Below are 20,044 nucleotides of genomic sequence, written 5' to 3'. Positions count from 1 at the left end.
GAAATGAGTCCATTTTTTTCCCCTCGGAACAACCACAATAGGATGGTTTTTACACCAGGGCAGGCACTTAGCCTAAGAAACAATTCATCAGGCCAAAAAGAGTGGAAAAATCATGGAAGTAAAAGTATCAAGGAGTCTCCATAGTCTACTTTTAATTCATTCAATTTCCTGCTAAAATAGAATTTCTTCCATTTGTGTCAATCCTTTGGGGTCAACATATAGCAGCAGTCCCCTCAGGTTCTTCTGAAAACTTCCCAGTTTAGAGCCCCCCAAAGAGTGGCCAGCAGTCTCTGAGGCAGGTTCCCTCCTGCTGTGTGGTTAATGAAACTGGTAGGCCAGCCGCTTCCTCCTGGTTGCCATGGAAATGACCAGGCCGCTGGCCCTCTAAAAACGGAACAGAACAGCAAGTGCGAGACCACACATTCCAGCCTGGCTCGCAGATTCCACCAGCTGTCAAGCCAGGGTGAAGGATCAGTGGCCAGGCAGAGGTCTGTGGAGCAGGGAGACAAGGCCCCGTCAGGAACTCCGAGATGTAAGTTGTTTCTCTGCTCTTCTTTTCTAAAAAAACATATCTACTTTAACAGACACACAGTTTTAAATAGCTTCACAATTTCTGCTGCATGGCAGAAAAGTTGTGAGACAGTTTGAAGAGCCACTGACAAGGTCACCTCTTTGTGGCTTCTGTGTTCTCTGAACACAGAGTGCACGGATGGGCGGATGGGCCGTGGTCACCATGAAACACTTTCTTAGGCTCCCAAGAATATGAATTGCTTTTTACTGAGATCTGCCTTTAAAAGGAAACGTTTCCAGTGTATTGAGCAAAGAATGAAGTGGTCTTTTCATCTAGTCCCTGAATAGATAAACGCATAACAAATATAATGATTTTTATCTCTGTGGAATCTGAGCTTTTTGTTTCTATTTTAAAACATCTGCCCATACTCTTGTGTTACTCTTTGATGTGAAATGGCAATTAAATCAAAGATAAAAATAAATTTCTTTTTTCTTTTTTTATTGTGATTGCAAACAAAGAAAACTAGGAACTCTCAAAGCATCAGCTTATATAGTATTTTTTTTTTGCTGTTTGTCTTTTAATAGTAATGTATTTACTGCCTGTTTATACATTAGGTTTTTACAGAGTTAACTCATTAGAAAAAAACAGAAAGATAGATACAGTAAGCTTAGATGAGCATTAGCTTTTGAATTGGATAGTTAACTTTTTAAAAAAAATTGTTTCTTTTATTTAAAAGTGAAAAAAAATGTTAAATAATGAATGATAAAGGCAAGATGGGAGGTGCTTTAGTTTAAATCCAGAAGTCCATACACAGTCCTGCATAGATTTTATTGTTTAATAAACATGTTTGGGACAGTTTTTTAACAAAAGTACTCTGGTATATTTTGGGGAAAGAAAATGTTTCAAAAGCTTTGTGTATAATATTTAGAAAAACTTGTCCTTGAAAAACACCAAAAAAACCAGACCTCGTTTGTTTGAAATTTTGTTTGAAAGATTTTTTAATGAAGAGAACAATCCTTGAGAAGTTTTTACTTTTTATGTTTAGACTGAATGATACAATGTTTGGAACTAAAAAATTATTTTTCATTCAATTTTTTTTTCTGACAAAAACTGGGCATTTTCTGAAACTAATAGTTTTGATAAAGCATTTATGGAAGTAAGTACTTTTCAACAGCTGACTTGGATTTCCCAACTTATTTTTCCAGACCAATTTTTATTGCTTAAAGCTGGTATTCAATCAGCTTTTAAAATCCAGTGCCCAGTGGCTCCTGTCCCTGTATATAGGAGGCAGTAAATTGGTGAGCCCCAGTGTGGAGAGTTAGGCCATGCTGTTCTATGGGCATGCGGCCAGGGGCAGATGGAAAAGCTGTGGGTTTGAACCTCAGTGGTACAGTCAACTGAGCATGTACCAAGTCACTCCAGGGGAAGACTTGACGGGTTGGCATTCATTGGCGAAGCCGTTCTCCCCAGGGCTTGTGTTGAGTAGAAAGATACAGTTGCTGAACTTCAGGACCTCCCAGTGGCTCACTCCCTTGGGTATGCTTTGTCCCCCATTCCATGCCTATGTTAGCAGATGCCGAGCTCAGTTCACAGTGTCCTCTGTTCTTAAGATGAACTTCAACTTCATTTTTTTTTTCAGTTTTCTTTTTTTAATGCTTTTATTAGTGCATTAGAGTTACACATATTACTGGGCTTCATGGTGACATAATTCGAAATGCATGGGATATAATTTGCTTCATTTCAGTCCCTTTTCCTCCTTTCTTCCCTCCCTCTGTTCCTCTTCCTCTATTCTACTTGTCTTTCTTCTATTAATTTATTGTTTTTAATTGGTGCTCTATAGGTATGCACAAGGGTGGAATTCAATGTGGCAGACTCATATGTGTACATAGCACAATTTGGTCAATTTCATTCCACAGCTCCTCCCTTTTCCGTTCCCCCCTCCTTACCTCCATCTTCTCTATGCCTCTTCATGCCTGCTATTTTCATGGGGTCTCCTCCTTTTTCCCCTTGTTTTGCTCAACCTTCAGCATATGACAGAAAACATTTGAAACTTGACTTTTTATGAACTTTGTAAACACTTAATTTATAAATGATTCTTTTTCCAAGAGTGTTTCTGAAAAGCTTATGTGTTATAGAACCCATTCAATTCCTTTTGTTGCCTACCTATTTAGTGTGAGATCTCTATAGACATTTTTAGTTGAAGGCCACAGAGTCTAGTAATGGGATGGAAGGCACAGGACATCATTTCAGCCTGCCCGTGATCCCTGAGTGGGAAACAGCACTGTAATTTCTGCTGTGGATCCTTAGAGTGTATTTGGCTGTCTGAATTCAAATCTTGGCCATTACTAACTAGCACTGGGACTTGGCACAAGTTATTTAACCGCTCTCTGAGTCTCCAATTCCTACTATGAAAATGGGACCATATTGTCAACCTTTAGAATAATTGCAAAGATTAAATTATATAAAACATGGGAAGTACTTAGAAAAATACCTGGCACAAAAGAAGAATTCATTATGGGTTATTATTAATAGATAAAAATATATATAGTTCCTGATTTCAGCCAGTTTTCAACATCTCTCACCTTTTTTATTTTTAAGCACATTGACTCTCATCAATGACTTTTTTTTTTTTCCAATGGGTTCAGTCCTACTGGGGGTTGAACTCAGGGGCACTCAACCACTGAGCCACATCCCCAGTCCTATTTTGTGTTTTATTTAGAGACAGGGTCTCACTGAGTTGCTCAGCACCTTGCCTTTGCCAAGACTGGCCTTGAACTCACAATCCTCCTGTCTCAGCCTCCCTCCGGAGTTGCTGGGATTACAGGCTCTATGACTATTTCTATACTTAGCTAGCTTAGCCTTAAGGACACAGGGCTGAGGAACAGTAACATTTTGATACAATAGCATTTCTCTTCTATCTGAATTTTCTTAGGAATTAAGAGTTGTGTGTTTGACAGATGTCTATTAGAAATCCAGGAAGAACTGTCAAGGAAAATACTAGACATATGAGCCTGAAACTTGGGGAGGAGATTAGGAGTGGGACATACATCTTGGCGAGTTGTCAGTGCACTGGTGGCATTGAAAGCCGTGAGGTGTTCTGCAGTCACCAGGAGGTAATGCCCATGGAGAAGAGAGTCAGGCAGGGTGGGAAGATGAGATGCCTCCCAAGGAGACAGAAGGAGTGTCCATGGGAGTATCAAAAAAAAAAGGAGAAATGGGGTGTCCTGGAAGAAGAGAAAGTTCTCCACTCAAGAAGGAAAAAGGCAACCAGGTCAAATGCTGGTGAGAAGTCAGAAGATATGAGGCCAGGAAATTGGCTTTTGAATTTGATGTGTTGAGGGGTGGAAATCCCTGAAAACTTGATAAGAATGTTTCTGAGTGATGGCAACAAAAGCCTATTGAAGTGGCTCAAAAATTAAAACAGAGCTCAATGGTAGAGCATTTGCCTAGCACAGGAAAGGCCTCAGATTTGATTGCTGGCATTTAAAAAAAAAAAAAAAGTCTAACACAAACCGGTTCTGACCTCTATATGACCACAGATTTGCTTATAAAAGCTTGTTTGCAATCTATTAATGGGAAACTGGCATAGCACTAAGAAAAAGAGGTCTGGGCCAAGTAAGAACTGTCAGTTATGTCCTTAGCCTCCCAAAGTTTCATGAAAGAGATGAAATTTAAAGACAGTTGAGGAAATGGAGGTGGTTTCTTGGAGAAGAAACAGATATCGTCTCCAGACCTAGCGGGCAGTGTAAGCAGCAAGAGGGAGAAATCAACTCTGGGTTGGAGAAAACATAATGCCACACACACACACACACACACACACAAACACACAACTCCTTCCCACAATGCCTCCCCTTTCTCAGTTTGATGTGTTTCCAGTAAAAGGATTACTTCCCATTTGCATTTCTTGAGAGGCCTGGCCTCCAGTGTCATTAGGGAAACCAGAATCTTCTCTGTGGCCAGAGATTTGAAGAATTCCTTTGGAGTTGCACCTGCACCATTTGATGGCCACTCAGCTTAACCCAAATTGTGATGCCCTAATTACCTACTGGAGCTCTGCTGTTGTCACTGAATTAACCTCCAAAGAGTCATCAACGACATCAGGATCTTTTTAATAAGCTCCGTATTTTAGACTAGTTTTAAATTTACAGAAGAATGGTGAAAATAGTACTTTGTCACAGTTCACAAAGAGCTGTTGATGCACTATATTATAAGCTGAAGTCCAGACACTATTCAGATTTCCTCGGATCTCATCTAATGCTCTTTTGTGTCCCAGGCTCCCATCCACAATCCCACACAGTTTATAATCATCATCCCTAGGAGGCTTTTTAAACTCTTTGAGATCTTTCAAGAAAGCAATGAGATTTAAACGTTCTTTGATTCCAATATTTATATCTTAAACCACCAAAGGAAAACTTCATTTTTACTTATCTAAAATCTAATGGTGATAGGTTTAATGTGAACACAGATGAAAGGAAACAGCTCAGGAGTGACTTCTTGCAGTAATAAGTTCAAGGTACCTTATAGGAATGTAATATGTACAACTGAAAGGGGAAGGTCTGAATCCCCCTTTATTGTTGTAGAGCAGGTAATTAAAATGTTAAAGGCTTGCCAGCCTTGCCTTGTTTCTCATCTCCTAGCAAAGGGATTAGGGAAATCATTTCCTTGGCAACCTCACACGAAATGTTGGCCCAGTGATTTGAGCAAAGCTCTCCCTGAGTTAGCGATGTAAGACTAGACTCTTAAATGGTAGGTTGTGGGGCACTTTTGCAGCAGGGGCTGTTATAATCCCCTAAGCGAGAGCAGTGAAGGTAAGGGCTATGTCATGCTCACAAATGTCTGAACCCCATTCGGCCAGCACGCTGTATTTATGACTCCTGAATTTACAGACTCGGCCAATCTCTGATCAAAAATATTCAGAAGAGGGGTTGGGGATGTGGCTCAAGCAGTAGCGTGCACGCCTGGCATGCATGAGGCCCGGGTTCGATCCTCAGCAACACATACAAAGAAAGATGTTGTGTCCACCGAAAACTAAAAAATAAATATTAAAAAAAAAGCTCTCTCTCAAAAAAAAAAAAAAAATATATATATATATATATTCAGAAGAAACAGTGCATCTGTACTGAACATGTATAGGTTCTTTTTTTCTTGTCATTATTCCCTAAGCAATAAAGTATAAAAGCTATTGATATAGCATTTATGTTTTAGTAAGTATTATATGTAACCTAGAGATGGTTTAAAGTATACAGGGGGATATGCATAGTTAATATGCAAATACTACACCATTTTATACAAGGGGCTTGAACATCCGCAAATTTTTTTATCCACAGGCTGTGGGGGTAAAGGGCATTCTGTAAGCAATCCCCTGTGGATATTGAGGGATGACTTGCTTATGTTTCCCTGAGGCCTAGAGACGATGTGTAACATCAGACAGCACAGTGACCAGGGGCCCTGACTTTGAGCTACTGTCCCCACTTGAGGCAAGTATTCCATCCTGTGTCCCCATCAGATTCTCAATTAACTTCCAAGGCAACCTCAAATCTAGACTAGGCTAATTGGTAAGATCAGAGGAGGTTGCCAGATGCCATTCATGTTTAATCATGGTGATAAAATTTTTGTTGAAAAATAAGACGAATTTTGCTTGCTGATTTTTTGTTTTGAGCCGGGACCTTACTATGTTGCCCAGGCTGACCTCAAACTCCAGGGCCAAAGCAATTCTCCTGCCTCAGCCTCCTCTGTACCTGAGACTGCAGCTACCATTCCTGGCCTGCTTGCTGATTTGATGACATGATACACCACACAAATCTTAGAGGCAAAAGAAGTAATAAAGGTTCAAAAACATGCATCTTTGACTTTGCTATGGTAGGATTTATTTGGATGATCTACATATTCAAGAAGAGCCTCTAGGTGTCAGGTAATATGCTAAGGACTCAAGAAATACTGTCCATAAGAAAACCGGGTCTTATTGCATCAGAAACCTGCCTTCCATAACACACCAGCAGCCAGGGGGTCCAACATCCAAAAAGCAAATTACTGGGTTAAATCAATATGTAGTTGAATTCAATGTTCTGCTTTTCAGTCTCTTCTTCCTTGACTCAGTCTAGAAGTTCCTGAGAACTTCAGTCTTTTTTTATGATTTAGTCAATCTACTGCCAAAGTTGTGATTCAGTCGATACCTGAGGGGTTCTGGCTTCACCAGAAGGTTAAATTGACACTAATTGCTTGTGTTTGGTTGGCTTGTGCTCCTCCCTACCTGATACAGCTCCCCCATCATTCTACCTGCACAGTTTAGTCCCCACCAGTTATTTCTCAGAGCTCCCAGGAGCATCATGCCTCTCTTCTGCTCATCCCTGCCTCAAGCTCTCAGGCATCCCCAGCACTCTTTCTTCTTCCTTCCTCAACTGTTTTTACTCATGCAAACAGCCATCTGGAGATGGTCATTCTGAACTCACAGGAGGGATCCAGATGCAGAAGATTAGGCTTGGCTGTGGGCAGGAGAAGTGACTACTCTGTGGCAATGTCAAGTTTGGACATTCAGAAGAACCTTAAAGGAGCTCAGGATGTATCCCACAAACTCATGATCCAGTCTGGTGAGGGTAATAAGCCACATGACACAATCGCAAACATGGCGTGGCCTGAAATAAAAAAGGATGATTTGTTTTGGTCCAAAGAGGTGGTTTGATGTGATGACTTAGTTTCTTCATAATCTCCATGTTCATTTCCTATTGCTGCTGTAACAAATTCCTACAAACTTTGTGACTTAAAACAACATGAATTTTATTCTTCTACATGTCTGGAGGTCAGACTGACTGGGCTAAAGTCAAGGTAACAGTAGGACTGGCTCCTTCTGGAGCCACCAAGGGACAACTATTCCTTGCCTCTTTCTGTTTCTAGAGGCTGCAGTTCTCCTGGGCTTGGGGCCACATCACTGCAATCTCTGCTGTTATCTTTTTCTTCTCTGTCTCCTGTGTCCTCAGGCCCCTGTGATTACACAGGACCTAGCTCATCAATCCAAGATCATCTCCCCATCTCTAGATCCTTAACTGAATGACATCTGCAGAATCCATCTTACCAGATAATGTCACATATTCACTACTTCCAAGGATTGGGACATGAACATCTTGAGGGGCCATTATCAATCTATTACTTTATTAGAAATAGGAGAGCAGAAGTGACATTTTGATTATATCCCATACTCTCACTATCCCTTTAAACATTTTATACAAATTCAAATTAGTAGAAATGGGATCTGGACAATTAATTTATATCAATTAATTCCCAGGATAGCTCACTAATAATTTCAGAACTTCTCTTTCCCCACAATTTACAGAGGGTAGTTGTAAATCTGATTTAATTTGTTATGGTAAAAACCAGGGAAAGAGACCTTTTTGTTTTATGCTGAAACTGTTCTCTAGTCATTTTTTTTTTTTTTGTATAGTGATGCAGTAAATGAATTAGTTATTTGGATTTCTTTGAGGTGGCCTCTGAAGATACCTTGATGGAGCATACCAACACAGCACTGTTAACATTATAATTTTGACATGGCAAAATATTGCAAATAATGCTATAATAATATGGACATTGTAGCATGCTTATGAGTAGCAGTAATAGTACTTATAACACTTATATACTGTGTGTATAAATATATATGTGTATATATATATATATATATATATATATATATATATATATATATATACTTATATATTATCCCATGCATCTAGCTTTGCTCTTGTAATCACATGCCACACTGAGAGAAATAAGTATCAGAAAAGCTCTTAGACTGGCGTGACCACATATCACCATTAGACATGAACAATCACAAAGATCTTTTAAATTATGTCCTCTTAAGACCTAATTGCATGCTTGAAATTTAATTTTGCTTCAATTTCAACGTATGGAGACATGAATTTTTAATTTGCTTTTTCTATGTAAGCAAATATATCAGATGATAGAAAATAATTTAGGTTCTACTATATAAATCAAACAAGATGCCAATCACATAAAAATCACCAGAAGGTCAGATCTTGCTTCTCACAATGAACTTTGTAAACCACAATAAAAGGGAAATAATTGCTCTTGTCAACAGAGTGGCAGATTCAGCATCAGGCACTTGCAAAGGCATGTGAAAATTCGGTGGCTTGTATAGGAGTGTGCTGTTGTGGAATGTGAAGAAGAAAGAAAAGACAACACTTGCCGCAGTCTGGCTGGGCACAAAATCATGAGCCACTCAAGCAGGAACAAAGTTTATTTTTTGAAACTGCCACCAATGTCCGGTACCGCCCGGGAAGATTTTTTCCACCCACACGGCCTCCTCTCCGAACCGCAGAGAGCACTCCTCCCCCGGAACTCCCTCCTACTGTACTTCCCCAACCAATGGGAACTCTCCAGGAGTCCAGTAGCCGGCCTAGGTGAACAGCAGGAGTCCAATATCCATATGAATGCAAATCTTAACATAATCATATCATCTCAATGGCTAGCTGGCGTCACCTTTCGACCAAAAATGCCATGCATCATATACTTGGCTCTTAGCAAACACTTATTACATTAAGAAAACATTGGGGAGAGACCCAAATTAACTTAACTTTCAACGTCATAAGCTTTAAAATATCAAACAACAAGGATATAGCTCCCCGCTTTTAAATATCATCTTACATAGTGTTTATCTCCAACCTGCCTCCTGCAGTGCTTTTGTGGAACAAAGCCAAAATAAGAAAAATGCTAGAATTCTCCTTTCTCAATAGGGTTTCAAGGTCCTGAAACCCTAAAACCCTCACGTAGTGCCTCTGTGACCATCTCTTCCATGAAACCCAGAAGAGCCGACCTTCTCTTTGGCCTGGTTGGGAAGAGAGATTGCATAGCCATAGACAGATTGACAGGCCTGAGACAGGTGACCACTAACTTCTAGGACTTAGGGAGGAGTCTCCACCCCCCGCCCCCCAAGTATACCATCTGAGTCCTGCTATCCCTCTAATGAGGGCCAAGGTAGGGAGGGATAAGGCTAAATGTGTAAAGAACTTTGGCAAGGATAAGTTGGTTTAAATTCCTCTAAGGCTTAAGCAACTGACACTAGACCCTTTCTCAGGGTAGGGTTTCAGTGCTGGGCACCTGGAAGGAATGGATGTAGAGGATGATCAAGGAACCGAGAGGAAGGCTCTGCAAGAAGACCCTGGGAATGGAGATATAATTTACTTGCTTCATAGCCTGCCCATAGCTAGTCCTCATCAGCAGCTGGGCTTGCTGCCCGTCTAATCAAACCACTTGTAAGGGTCCGGCGAAGCATCGGAGAAAGAGACCACCAAGTGACCACTCATGCAATTGGCAGAAGGGGATTTATTGAGATTCCAGCATGCTGGGGCTCCGTGCTCACTCAAGAAGGGAGAACAGCCCAGAGCCCAGAGCAGGGGTTGTGCAATGCTTAAGTACACTTTTTGGGGAGGGCGGGACTTTACATACATCACAGTCTCCTTTAACAAATCACCATACACCACGGGAAAGTCAAACAACAATTCCTAAACATGATTAGTTCATTCATTGGCGGGAACAGGTCAGGCTGGAGTGATAGGTCATTCCTAAGGAGGGGGTTACATTCAAACTGATTGGTTTGGGCCTTGAATGCCTACGTGACAAGACCACACAGAGCCCTTAAGTTATTAAACAACCAGGCAATCAGGGGGAATATCTACTGGGCAGTTCGAGTATTGTCTTAACAGTTACAGGAATTTCAGGTTTTGCATGTAGCATAGGAACTTAACAATACCTAGTCCTTTACATTTTAACTCAGGCCTTGCAGCTTAGAAACTTTACAATGCCCAGTCTTTTACACTTTAACTTTTACACTTTAACTTCAATTTCTTTTACCCTTACACACTCAGGGCCTCCTGTCTCTGAGGGTGAGCTGTGCCTTTCAGATGGCTATCAGAGAGCAGAGCGTACTTATCTAAGAATGAATTCCCAGGCAAGCTGCATTGGGATGCTCAAAAGGAGACAAATGGCTCCCAGTGTGGCGCAACTGGACTTTCCTGCTTTCTACACCACTAGTTCCCCCGAGGGATTCAGGCACACTCACTGGAGGAAAGAGCCTCGTGCTCACCCTCTCCCTCCTTAAACATACTTTCTTGGTCTCTCCAGCCACTCAATGATTCCTGATACTGAAATAGTTTTATCCAGAGAACTTAGTGTTGGGAATTTGCAAATAGATATAGACCTTCAGAGAAAATGCAAAAGAAAAGTGTTTCCTCACTTGGAACTCTTTGTCCTATCTGTTTTCTTCCCCCAATTCAGTCTCTCGCAGACAACCCCAGTTACCTTCCTCAAGCATAGATCTGATGAGGTCTCCTCTGCTGCAAACCTTCACTGCTTCATTTTTGCTTCTGCAAGGGCCTCTGAAGGAGGGACACAGCCCTGCCAGTATTTTTACTTTTTATCTTATTAAAAAAAAAAATTCTACCAATCGTGGATTGTTTGTAATATGGATAATATATAAGTATGCTAATACATGTGTGGCCTTTGTAAGTTTAAAAATTATATCTATGGGGGAGGCATAAAGTTGCTGCTGGCATAAGGTCTAATCACCTCAGCTTGGCCAGCAAGGTCCAGCCCTGTGCTCAGCCTAAGGGGCCCCAGACATCTGATAGGTGCCCTGAACACAGCAAGTGCTTAAGTCATCCTGAGGTTTTGCTCAAGTGATTCCTGTATCTGTGCTGCCTCACCTGTCCTAACTCAGCCCCCTCCCTGCTGGGCCCAAACTGCACCTGCTTTGGGAGTCTTTCCTGTTATTTCCAGCCCAACACTTCATTTGCATCTTGAACAAACACTACTGAAGACACTGTCTCCTGAGTAGTTGCCCAGTTGTTTGTTCCCAGAGCACATTCTACATCCCTTGGGCAAATTTCAAATCCCTTGGGGGGCGGGGCGGGATGGGGGGGGCACGACATCTTCCTTTTTGATTTCCCATGAGTTACAACGTTATTGCCTGGAATTAAGTAAATGTTCTCTACATGCTGGTTTAGAGAATGTCATTTTTCTTTCAAGAGAAGAGGATGTAAAAAGCTAAAGTTGCAAACTAACATTAGCACTTAAGGGTAAACGAAATGCTGTGATAAACTTCCAAACATCTGTACTTAGGATAAGAAGGCGTATCTTCCTCTGACATCAGTCTGGAGTCCTTGGGGGAGAGCGGTGTGCTCTGCTCCATAGAATCTTTCAGAGACTCAAGTTTCTAGCTATAGTTCTACCATTTCTTAGGACCCTCAGGTCCTCCACAGAATCTTCCACCATATGCTTACTGGTCAGAATTCAGTTCTATATCACCATTTCACTACAAGAAATTTAGAAGTAAAGTCCAGTGGTGTGCCAAAGTAGGAGAAGAGAATGAGAATTGGTGGGCTTCAGAAGTCTCTAATAGCCCCAGATTATAAGACACAATTACTGGCTTTATGGAACCATGACAAAAACTCAGACAGTGTAATGCATCTGAGTTTTTCAAGAAAGTTGCTGAAAACTATATATAGTCATTACATGTTTAAGCCTTTAAATTACTGAACTATTTAAAAACCACAGTTAATATTCAGAATCAGCTTAAATGTTGTTTTTGTATTGCAGCTGAAGAAACCTCAATAGCAATTCATACCAGCAACTAGCTGCAGGAAGGCAGAGACTTCTGTATTAAGCAGATACAGACATTAGTTACTTCAAAACAAATTCCACACAGATTCCTTCTCAATCTAGGATTACACCCAACATTTAGATCATGTTTATATTTGGCTCCAAAAGGAATGTCTGAAACTGTTTATAAGAAGATTATTACTAGTAAGGAGATACTGTGTTGGTGGGAGGATGGCATTTGGACCATTTGCCCTAAACAGACTTGAAATGTCATAAATAATGATATTTTCAATTCTATAGACTTTTTGTGGAAAAATCTAGTGACATTCTTCAAATCCTTATAGCAATTAAAAATCAAATGTGAATTAAAATTTTAATTCAGAAGTGAGTTCAAGTTGAGACCAGAGTGATTTTTCTTTTAAAGGAGAAAAGGCAATCAGAGAAAAGACCTAAGTGAAGAAACTGGGGAGATATGAGGACCAGAAGAAATTAATGAAGTGCTACAGCAAAAAGCAGACAGTCAAATATAAAACTGAGCCATGGCACTGGGAATAAGGATGGAAGAAAGCCAGGGCCTGGACACCCTAAGGAACACACTTTGAGCCAGGACTTTGGTAGCAAACAAGGAATTCTCTCACAAATGCAGTCCCCACAGTGTTCCCCTGCAAGTATCCTTGAAGATTCTGAGAAGGTGAAAATGAGGGGTCTTCCAGTAAGGAAGACAATTTAGAATCCTGGGACTATGCCACAAAATGAGTGTATTTGTCCGTTTTCTGTTACTATCACAAAATATATGAGGCTTGGAACTTTACAAAGAAAAGCAGTTTATTTAGTTCGTAGTTTGGGAGGCTGAAGATCCAAACAGCCATAACATCAGCTCTGGTGAAGACCATGAGCATGTGGGAAAGAGAGATCACAGGTTGAAATAGAAAACCAGAGCTCAGAGAGAGGTCAGGCTCACGTATATAATAATCCTCCTGGAAGAACTAACCAGAGTCCCTGGAAAACTACATCAATTCCTTTTGAGGGCAGTGCCCTTCATGACCTAATTACTTCCCTCTAGGCCCCGCCTCTTAAAAGTCCTGCCACCTCTTAACATCATCAAGCTGGGGACAAAGCTTCTAACACATAAACACTTGGGGGGACAAACGACATCTAAGCCACAGTGGTGGGACATGTATTTGCATTCTTGGGGTGTATTTCATCAAAGTGGTGCCCATTTTGGCTGAAACTGATAGGAGGAAGGTGGTCGTGCTCACCTCTGAGTCTTGGCTGCACCCAGGACTGTTCAGCTCACCTTGCCTTTGTGTGGTACTGCTCCCTGGTTTCATTCATACAACTGACAGTTTAAAAAGTTTTTTAGTCCATTGGCATTTAGTAAACTATGTTTTTCCATTCAATTAATAAAAATTGTTGGGTCCTTGCTAGGTGCAAAGCTCTGTACAAAGAAAGCACTGAAACAAAGAGTATAAAGGCAGATAAGAGCCCTCTTGAGGGGTTCTACCCTAAAGATACATTCAAACAATAATGACAGTGTGTTGTGACGATGTCTATAATAACATTTTGTGGGGGGTATTACCTGGGGTTAGAAGATGCCATGCTAAACTAATAGAAGAGGTAATATCTAAGGAGGGGAATATTTCTTGAGTGTGAAAAATAATAATAGGAAAATTACCTATATAGTTAGTACAGGGAGACAAGAATTTGAAAAAACAAAAAAATAGGACAGAGGATTGGCAGACTATGGGGCTGGCAGGCACCCATGGGAAGGAGGAGTTAAGAGTTCTCTTGGGCTGGAACCCTCTAACCTACCTTGGCCAGACACATCATTTTCTTGGCAGCCAGCTTTCTGTGCCCCATCATTGAGATTTTCCCCCTATGCCATTATCTGAGGCCCTTAACGCCCCTGTCATGGGCAGGGGAATAGCAAGGTAGGAGAAACATAATTTATTCATGCCATTCTGCTTATGCCGTAGTAGAATCTGTCCACAAATCAATAAATATACAGTGAAACGAGGGTGTTCACAATCTATGGTTCAACACACTAAAGAAAGAAATTCATGGCAAACTGATGGAGAAAAATGTCTAACTGGCATCTTTGTGGTTACCCCCGTGCCTGGTTACCAGGGGTATTTGCCTCAACCTGGGTACCCTTATTGAGGCTTCCTGCATCTGGCCTCCTTGTTCTGGCCTTTGGGCTCCCTGATGTCCAGTAGGCTGGGACCACCTGAGGTCTACTCAGGGCCCCGACTTTTGGGAAGCTGTTCCAGACCCACGTGTCCTGGCAAATCAACCTCCTTCCCTTTCCTGCCTTCTCCCTCTCCCCTGCGGGTCTTTGAAGAGAAGCAGCACCTGAAAGACTGAGGCAGACTCCCCCTCACCAGGTTGTGGCTAATGAGTGGGTGCTTCACCCTCCCTTCCTCTTTGCAGCCAGGGGTCTGAGGGGCTAGTGGTATTGTCAGCATTCCTGGCTCTGGGAAGGCAGGGTTACTGGGACGTCAAGTCCCAGAAGTCTCTGACAGAATCTGGGACAGCTGATCATCTAAAATTATCTTGCAATTAATAAATTATTCTCTGTTTCTTACTAAGTGAGGGAGTCACCAACACATTCTAACGCTGTTCAAAACCCTAAACCTCTTACTCAGGGAGAGCGCTTGTTCTCCAAGTTTCTCAAAGTTCCTTCTTTTATTACAAAATGGACCCGTTGAGATAACCTTTAAGAAAATCTTGTGTCAACTTCAAAATAAATACAAAATGCTATAAACCACCTTATACAGTTCCCCCAAGTAGAATTTAATCTATCTCTCTGCTATTCTTATAATCATCTCTATGTTCAGTAGAGCCTTTCTCAGTTCAGCCTTGTCTGTCTTCCTCCTGTGAGTAGGAACCCTTTGAGGGAAGATCCGGGTCTTGTTTATCTGTTTTTTTCTGCCCCATGGGCTTGGCCAGGGCCTGACACAGCACATGCTAGGCCCTGCCTACCTCCTGATACAGTTCTCTCCCCATTTCTACTGCTGCAGCTTCTGGGTCCTCATGTGCAGGCCTGGCTTGGGCTTGGGCTTGGGCTCTGATGCCACAGCCAGTTGCAATTAGAATCAAGTCCACCGGAACATAAGCTCCATTAGGGTTAGTCCTATCCTAGGTTAGGGCCATGTCCCTACAAAGTGCATACCACCTAGTAATCTCTCAATAATCATTAGTTGAGTAAATGAATGAGTGAAGGAAGAGATGGAAGGATGAATGGATGGATGGAAGGAAGGATGGATGGATGGAAGGAAGGATGGATGGGAGGATGGAATAAGTTACAATTGCTGGGAACCAAATCTCATCTTCTGTCCCAGTTTACTCAGCTGAGCTTCTCTTTTCCTCCCTGTGCTCCAGTTGCCTGGTGATAGACCTGTGCCTCTCTACCTGAGCTCTGGCATTTTTAGCTTTGCCTCCCATGCATTTCCTACCTCCTCATTTCACCTCTTCATGGCCTCATCTTACGCCCTCATGTCTGCCTCGCCTCCTTCCCACTGTCATCATGTTCTTCAGACACTTAATGCGTGCATCGACTGTTCCCTGTTCCTTCCTGTGCTTCTCTTTTTGATATCTCTGGGCCCTCCTAGTCACAGTCCCATTCCAAGTATCAGCCTCAGTCCCATTCCAAGTATCAGCCTATCTATGGTGTGCCGTGAATACAGATGGACTGAACTGTATTATTTGGTCTCTTGTCTTCAATCATAAGGTAACTCAGGAGAAATCTGTTTATTTTTGCAAAACTGAAGTCAGATGCCTTCTGCCATGATGCTTCTCTTATACCAGTGATACCACAAGAGAGAAGCACTCATCTCTTATACACCAGACACTGTGGGGCATTTCCTCGCTAACTTGACATTGGTGTTACTCTTTACTGGGGCTGTGGCTGTGGCTCAGCGGTAGCGCACTTGCCTGGCATGTGTGAGGCACTGGTTTCAATCCTCAGCACCACATATAAACAAATAAATAAAATAAAGATCTATCAACAATTAAAAAAAATTTTTTTAAACAAAAATAAAATAAAATATATATTACCTATGTAGTTTCTTTAGCAGTGCTTATATATTGCTTAGTTTTGGACCCCACAATAAATTGAAAAAAGTCAATTTATAAAATTTTGGGGGGATAAGAGTAGATAAATAAAGATACTGTGATTAATATTGGTGGGTAATTAGCTTTTTCATTGTCTATTAACCTAGTTACAATTGACTCTGATACATAAATACATTTGTAGAGAGCCAGGAAAAAAGATGAATGGGTCTATAAACAGAGTAATATGCTCAGGGCAGGGGTGTAAGGCACGTTTGTCTAGATAGCAGTAAAAGTTTATCATTAACCAAATGTTTCACTTACGACATTGAACATGCTATGCTGTTTAGCAAGCAGTGAGTGGGTAGCTCCCAAGGAACTGTTTGTCTCCTGAATTCCAGGAAGTCAGATACTGAGGGAGAGGAAGGCCTGTGTACATTGAGGGGTTAACGAGTACTAAACACTAGTAACTGGATGTTTGGAGGGTGTGCGCATTCCCCTGCCACAGATGGGATGCCGTAGCTGTCTTGGCAGGTTAGTCTCATGGTCAGCAGACATCACTAGGAGTCTTCTGACTTCAGAAAGAGTTCAGCTTTCTGGCTGCTGCTTCTCTTGAGGTTCTGAGATGAGACCATTATTGCCTGTGTTTATTAGAATTACAAGAGAGAAAAGTTTTCAACTGGTAATTTAGGGGGCTCCTTTTTCTTAAGCTGAGTATTTCTAATGAGAGGCTGTGATAACAAAGCTACATATTTTCTTTCAGGTGAGTTCCAATGAATTGGCCCATGAAGGAAAAACAGGAACACATTGGGCCACACTGGACGAGAATGGCACCACCTTCCAGACGCTGCCTCCTTCTGATCGGTGCCCTGGGCGTCTTTGCATTTGACCGCTTCACACAAGGTCAAAAGAACAGCACACTAATTTTCACAAAGGAAAACACCATCCGGAACTGCAGCTGCTCTGCAGACATCCGGGACTGTGATTACAGTTTGGCCAACCTGATGTGCAGCTGTAAAACTGTCCTGCCTTTTGCAATAGAGAGAACCAGCTACCATGGCCATCTGACCATCTGGTTCACAGACACAACTGCGCTGGGCCGCCTGTTGAACTTCACACTAGTCCGGGACCTGAAGCTTTCCCTGTGCAGTTCCAACACCCTCCCCACTGAGTACTTGGCTATTTGTGGGCTGGAGAGACTTCGCATCAACTCAGAAGCCAAGCATCCATCCCCAGAGCAGAGTTTACACATCCATAGTGGTGGGGACAGCAACTCCAAAGAGAAGCCAGTGTCATTACACAAGGGCTGGCAGACATGTATGTATATATCATTCTTAGATATGGCTCTTTTCAACAGAGACTCATCCTTAAAATCATATAGTATCGAAAACGTTGCTAGCATTGCCAACAACTTTCCTGACTTTTCTTACTTTAAAATCTTCCCAATGTCAAGCAACAAAAGCTATGTGGTCACAGTCATTTACTAACTTTGTCATTGTGTCCAACCTCTAGGAACTTCGACAAATGATGGATCATTTGAACAAGGAGTCTGGGAATAAGGTCATGAGACAGCTATTCCTACTCATAGCTGTGCCTTTTAACCCCCAAACTCTTCTCATGGCAGAGCCACACATAAATAACCAGCTCTCTCTGCTCTGCTCCATGCTCAGCCTTGGCAGCTATTTTGAAAAAGAAAGTGAAAAGAAACAACAACAAAAAAAATGAACTTGATTCAGTCTGGAGACTTGTCTCAAGGGCCAGTTAGAACCTAGGTCTTGGCAACTGGGAGCTTGTCAGACCAGAAGAGAAGAAAGCAGTGCACACCGGAAACAGCTTATTGGGGCTCATTATAGAGTAAGACATCCCCCACCCCCACAGAAAGGCATCTTCTTTTAAAATACAATAGTCACCCTTTATCTGTGGGGGAACACATTCCAAGACCCCCCAGTGGACGCCTGAAACTGCAGATAGCACTAAGCCCTACCTATACTCTTTTCTCCTACATACACATTCCTATTATAAAGTTTAATTTATAAATTATGCACACTTATGGATTAACCACAATAACTAATAATAAAAGTAGAACAATGATAACAATACACTGTAATAAAAGTCATGTGAAAGTGCTTCTCTCTCTCAAGGTATCTATTACACTGTATTCACCGTTCTTCTTGTAATGATGTGAAATGATACTTAAAGGAAGCATCTTAGGGCGGGAGCATCATGTCCCTGGACTTGAACACTCAGGGTCACTCCAGGTGAACTGGGCTGCACGAAATAATCACACAGAGACAGAGAAATACCTTTTTCTTTGGGTCCTGTGACAGCTCCTCTGACCTTAGGGGTCTGCGGAAAGAGAGAGAGGAACACGTGCTGAACCATTTTATTGGGAAGAAGCCATTCATATTAGGCAAGGGGTAGGATTACAAAGGAATAGGTGAGCGTAGCTCAACCCTGGCAGGTGACGCCTACACCTGGAGCCACGCCTTGCTCTCTGAGCTGGGACAATGCCCAAGTCACCACGAAATGCAGTGCTTGGTCAGAGCCTCCTGCTTCAAGACTGGGAGGCGTGGTCATTCACAGCAGCTCCCCACACAGGAGGAGTGGGAGATTTTAGCACATCACTCAGGACAACTTGAAATTTAAAACTTATGAATTGTTTTTTTCTGGAATTTTCCATTTAATATTTTGAAATGATGGTTGACTGCCAGTAACTGAAACCACGGGCGGGGGAATTGTGGATAAGAGGAGAATTCTGTACTGCTTTAAGTTTTTTTTCTGCTTCGTTTTGTGACATTGTCTGGAATTCCCCTCAGTGGAGAATGGTAGATATCAGAAGTTTGGGTTTCTTTGAACTCCACAAAATGTCTAGGATCTCTGAGGCTAATATTTTCCAATATCTTGCTAAGAACAGATGCACTGAGAAATGGGAGTTTCAAGAGCATGATTTTGGAGGGTGGGATAAGGTAGAATAGGCATAGATAGGGCAGGAACTTGGCACCCCAAATGAGGGCAAGGGTTCTGAAGAGGGGGATGCAGAGGTGAAAATTGGAGGGCACAAAAAATAAAATAACTGCATATTGTATCTCAAGATGTTGCTTAGAGCAGCCTAATCCCAGGGAAAGTGTTCTTCAAGCCCTTCTCTTTCACGTCCTCCATTCTCTGAATCTCCCAGCTTTGTCTCGCTTATTCTACTCCCCCCACTTTTCCTCTCATTTCCTCTTCCCTCTTTCCTCCTTGCTTCAGAAATCAGAACTTAGATTATTATCAGTCGAAATATTAAACTTCATTAGGGGCTAGCCTGGGAGTCTAATAATCACTTCTTATTCCCATGGAGAAGGATGCTCAACATATTATTAGTGTGTGTCAATCCCATGCTGGGGTTGAGCCCCAAAGCCTCATGCACACTCGGCAGAGGCTCCACCACTGAGCCACATGTGCTGTGTGCAGTTCCTGGTAAACTTTACTTTTTTCTTTGTCTTTGATAATTAACAAAAATAAATTTTGGTACTCAGACCATTTGCAAATTCAAGACTGGAAAGGTAAGACACTTTATGTGACCTGATGAACACACACACAAAAAAAATGGTGTTAGGTGTGTTGACAAAAGGAATGAAAGTAACATATTTTTTCAAATCAAATTGGTTCAACATTACAGAAAAAAACCCCTCACCTCACAGAGACACAACTTGCCATTACAGTAGAACAGAAAGAATCTATGACAACTGTGTTCAAATGTTTACACTCAAAACACAATGATGTCAAAATATTATTGCACCCATGATTCCATAATGATAAAAAATAGTTTGATATGATGTCCCAGAGATGGGCCACTTTCATTACAGATGACAATCATCACATTTTTTTTCTTTTAACCTT

General features: G+C 41.7%; 1 protein-coding gene across 3 annotated transcripts; it reads left to right on the top strand.

Moving 5' to 3' along the window:
• The first annotated feature begins 375 nt into the window (after positions 1-375).
• CUNH21orf62 (chromosome unknown C21orf62 homolog) lies at positions 376-18,291 on the top strand. 3 transcript variants are annotated; one of them, XM_048803604.1, is made up of 3 exons: positions 376-532; positions 16,929-17,482; positions 17,678-18,291. In XM_048803604.1, coding segments are annotated over exons 2-3 (546 nt in total). In that variant the 5' UTR covers positions 376-532; positions 16,929-16,938; the 3' UTR covers positions 17,680-18,291. The 3 variants fall into 3 exon arrangements, with proteins under 3 accessions (XP_048659561.1, XP_015333933.1, XP_015333931.1); XM_015478447.2 differs by having other exon boundaries at positions 16,929-18,291; XM_015478445.2 differs by lacking the exon at positions 376-532 and adding an exon at positions 16,557-16,699 and having other exon boundaries at positions 16,929-18,291.
• Positions 18,292-20,044: the final 1,753 nt, after the last annotated feature.

Source organism: Marmota marmota, unplaced genomic scaffold, assembly GCF_001458135.2.
Source record: "Marmota marmota marmota unplaced genomic scaffold, marMar, whole genome shotgun sequence".
Lineage (NCBI taxonomy): Eukaryota > Metazoa > Chordata > Mammalia > Rodentia > Sciuridae > Marmota > Marmota marmota.
The sequence above is the reverse complement of the archived record's forward strand: the minus strand, read 5'-3'. Positions and strand labels throughout refer to the sequence as shown.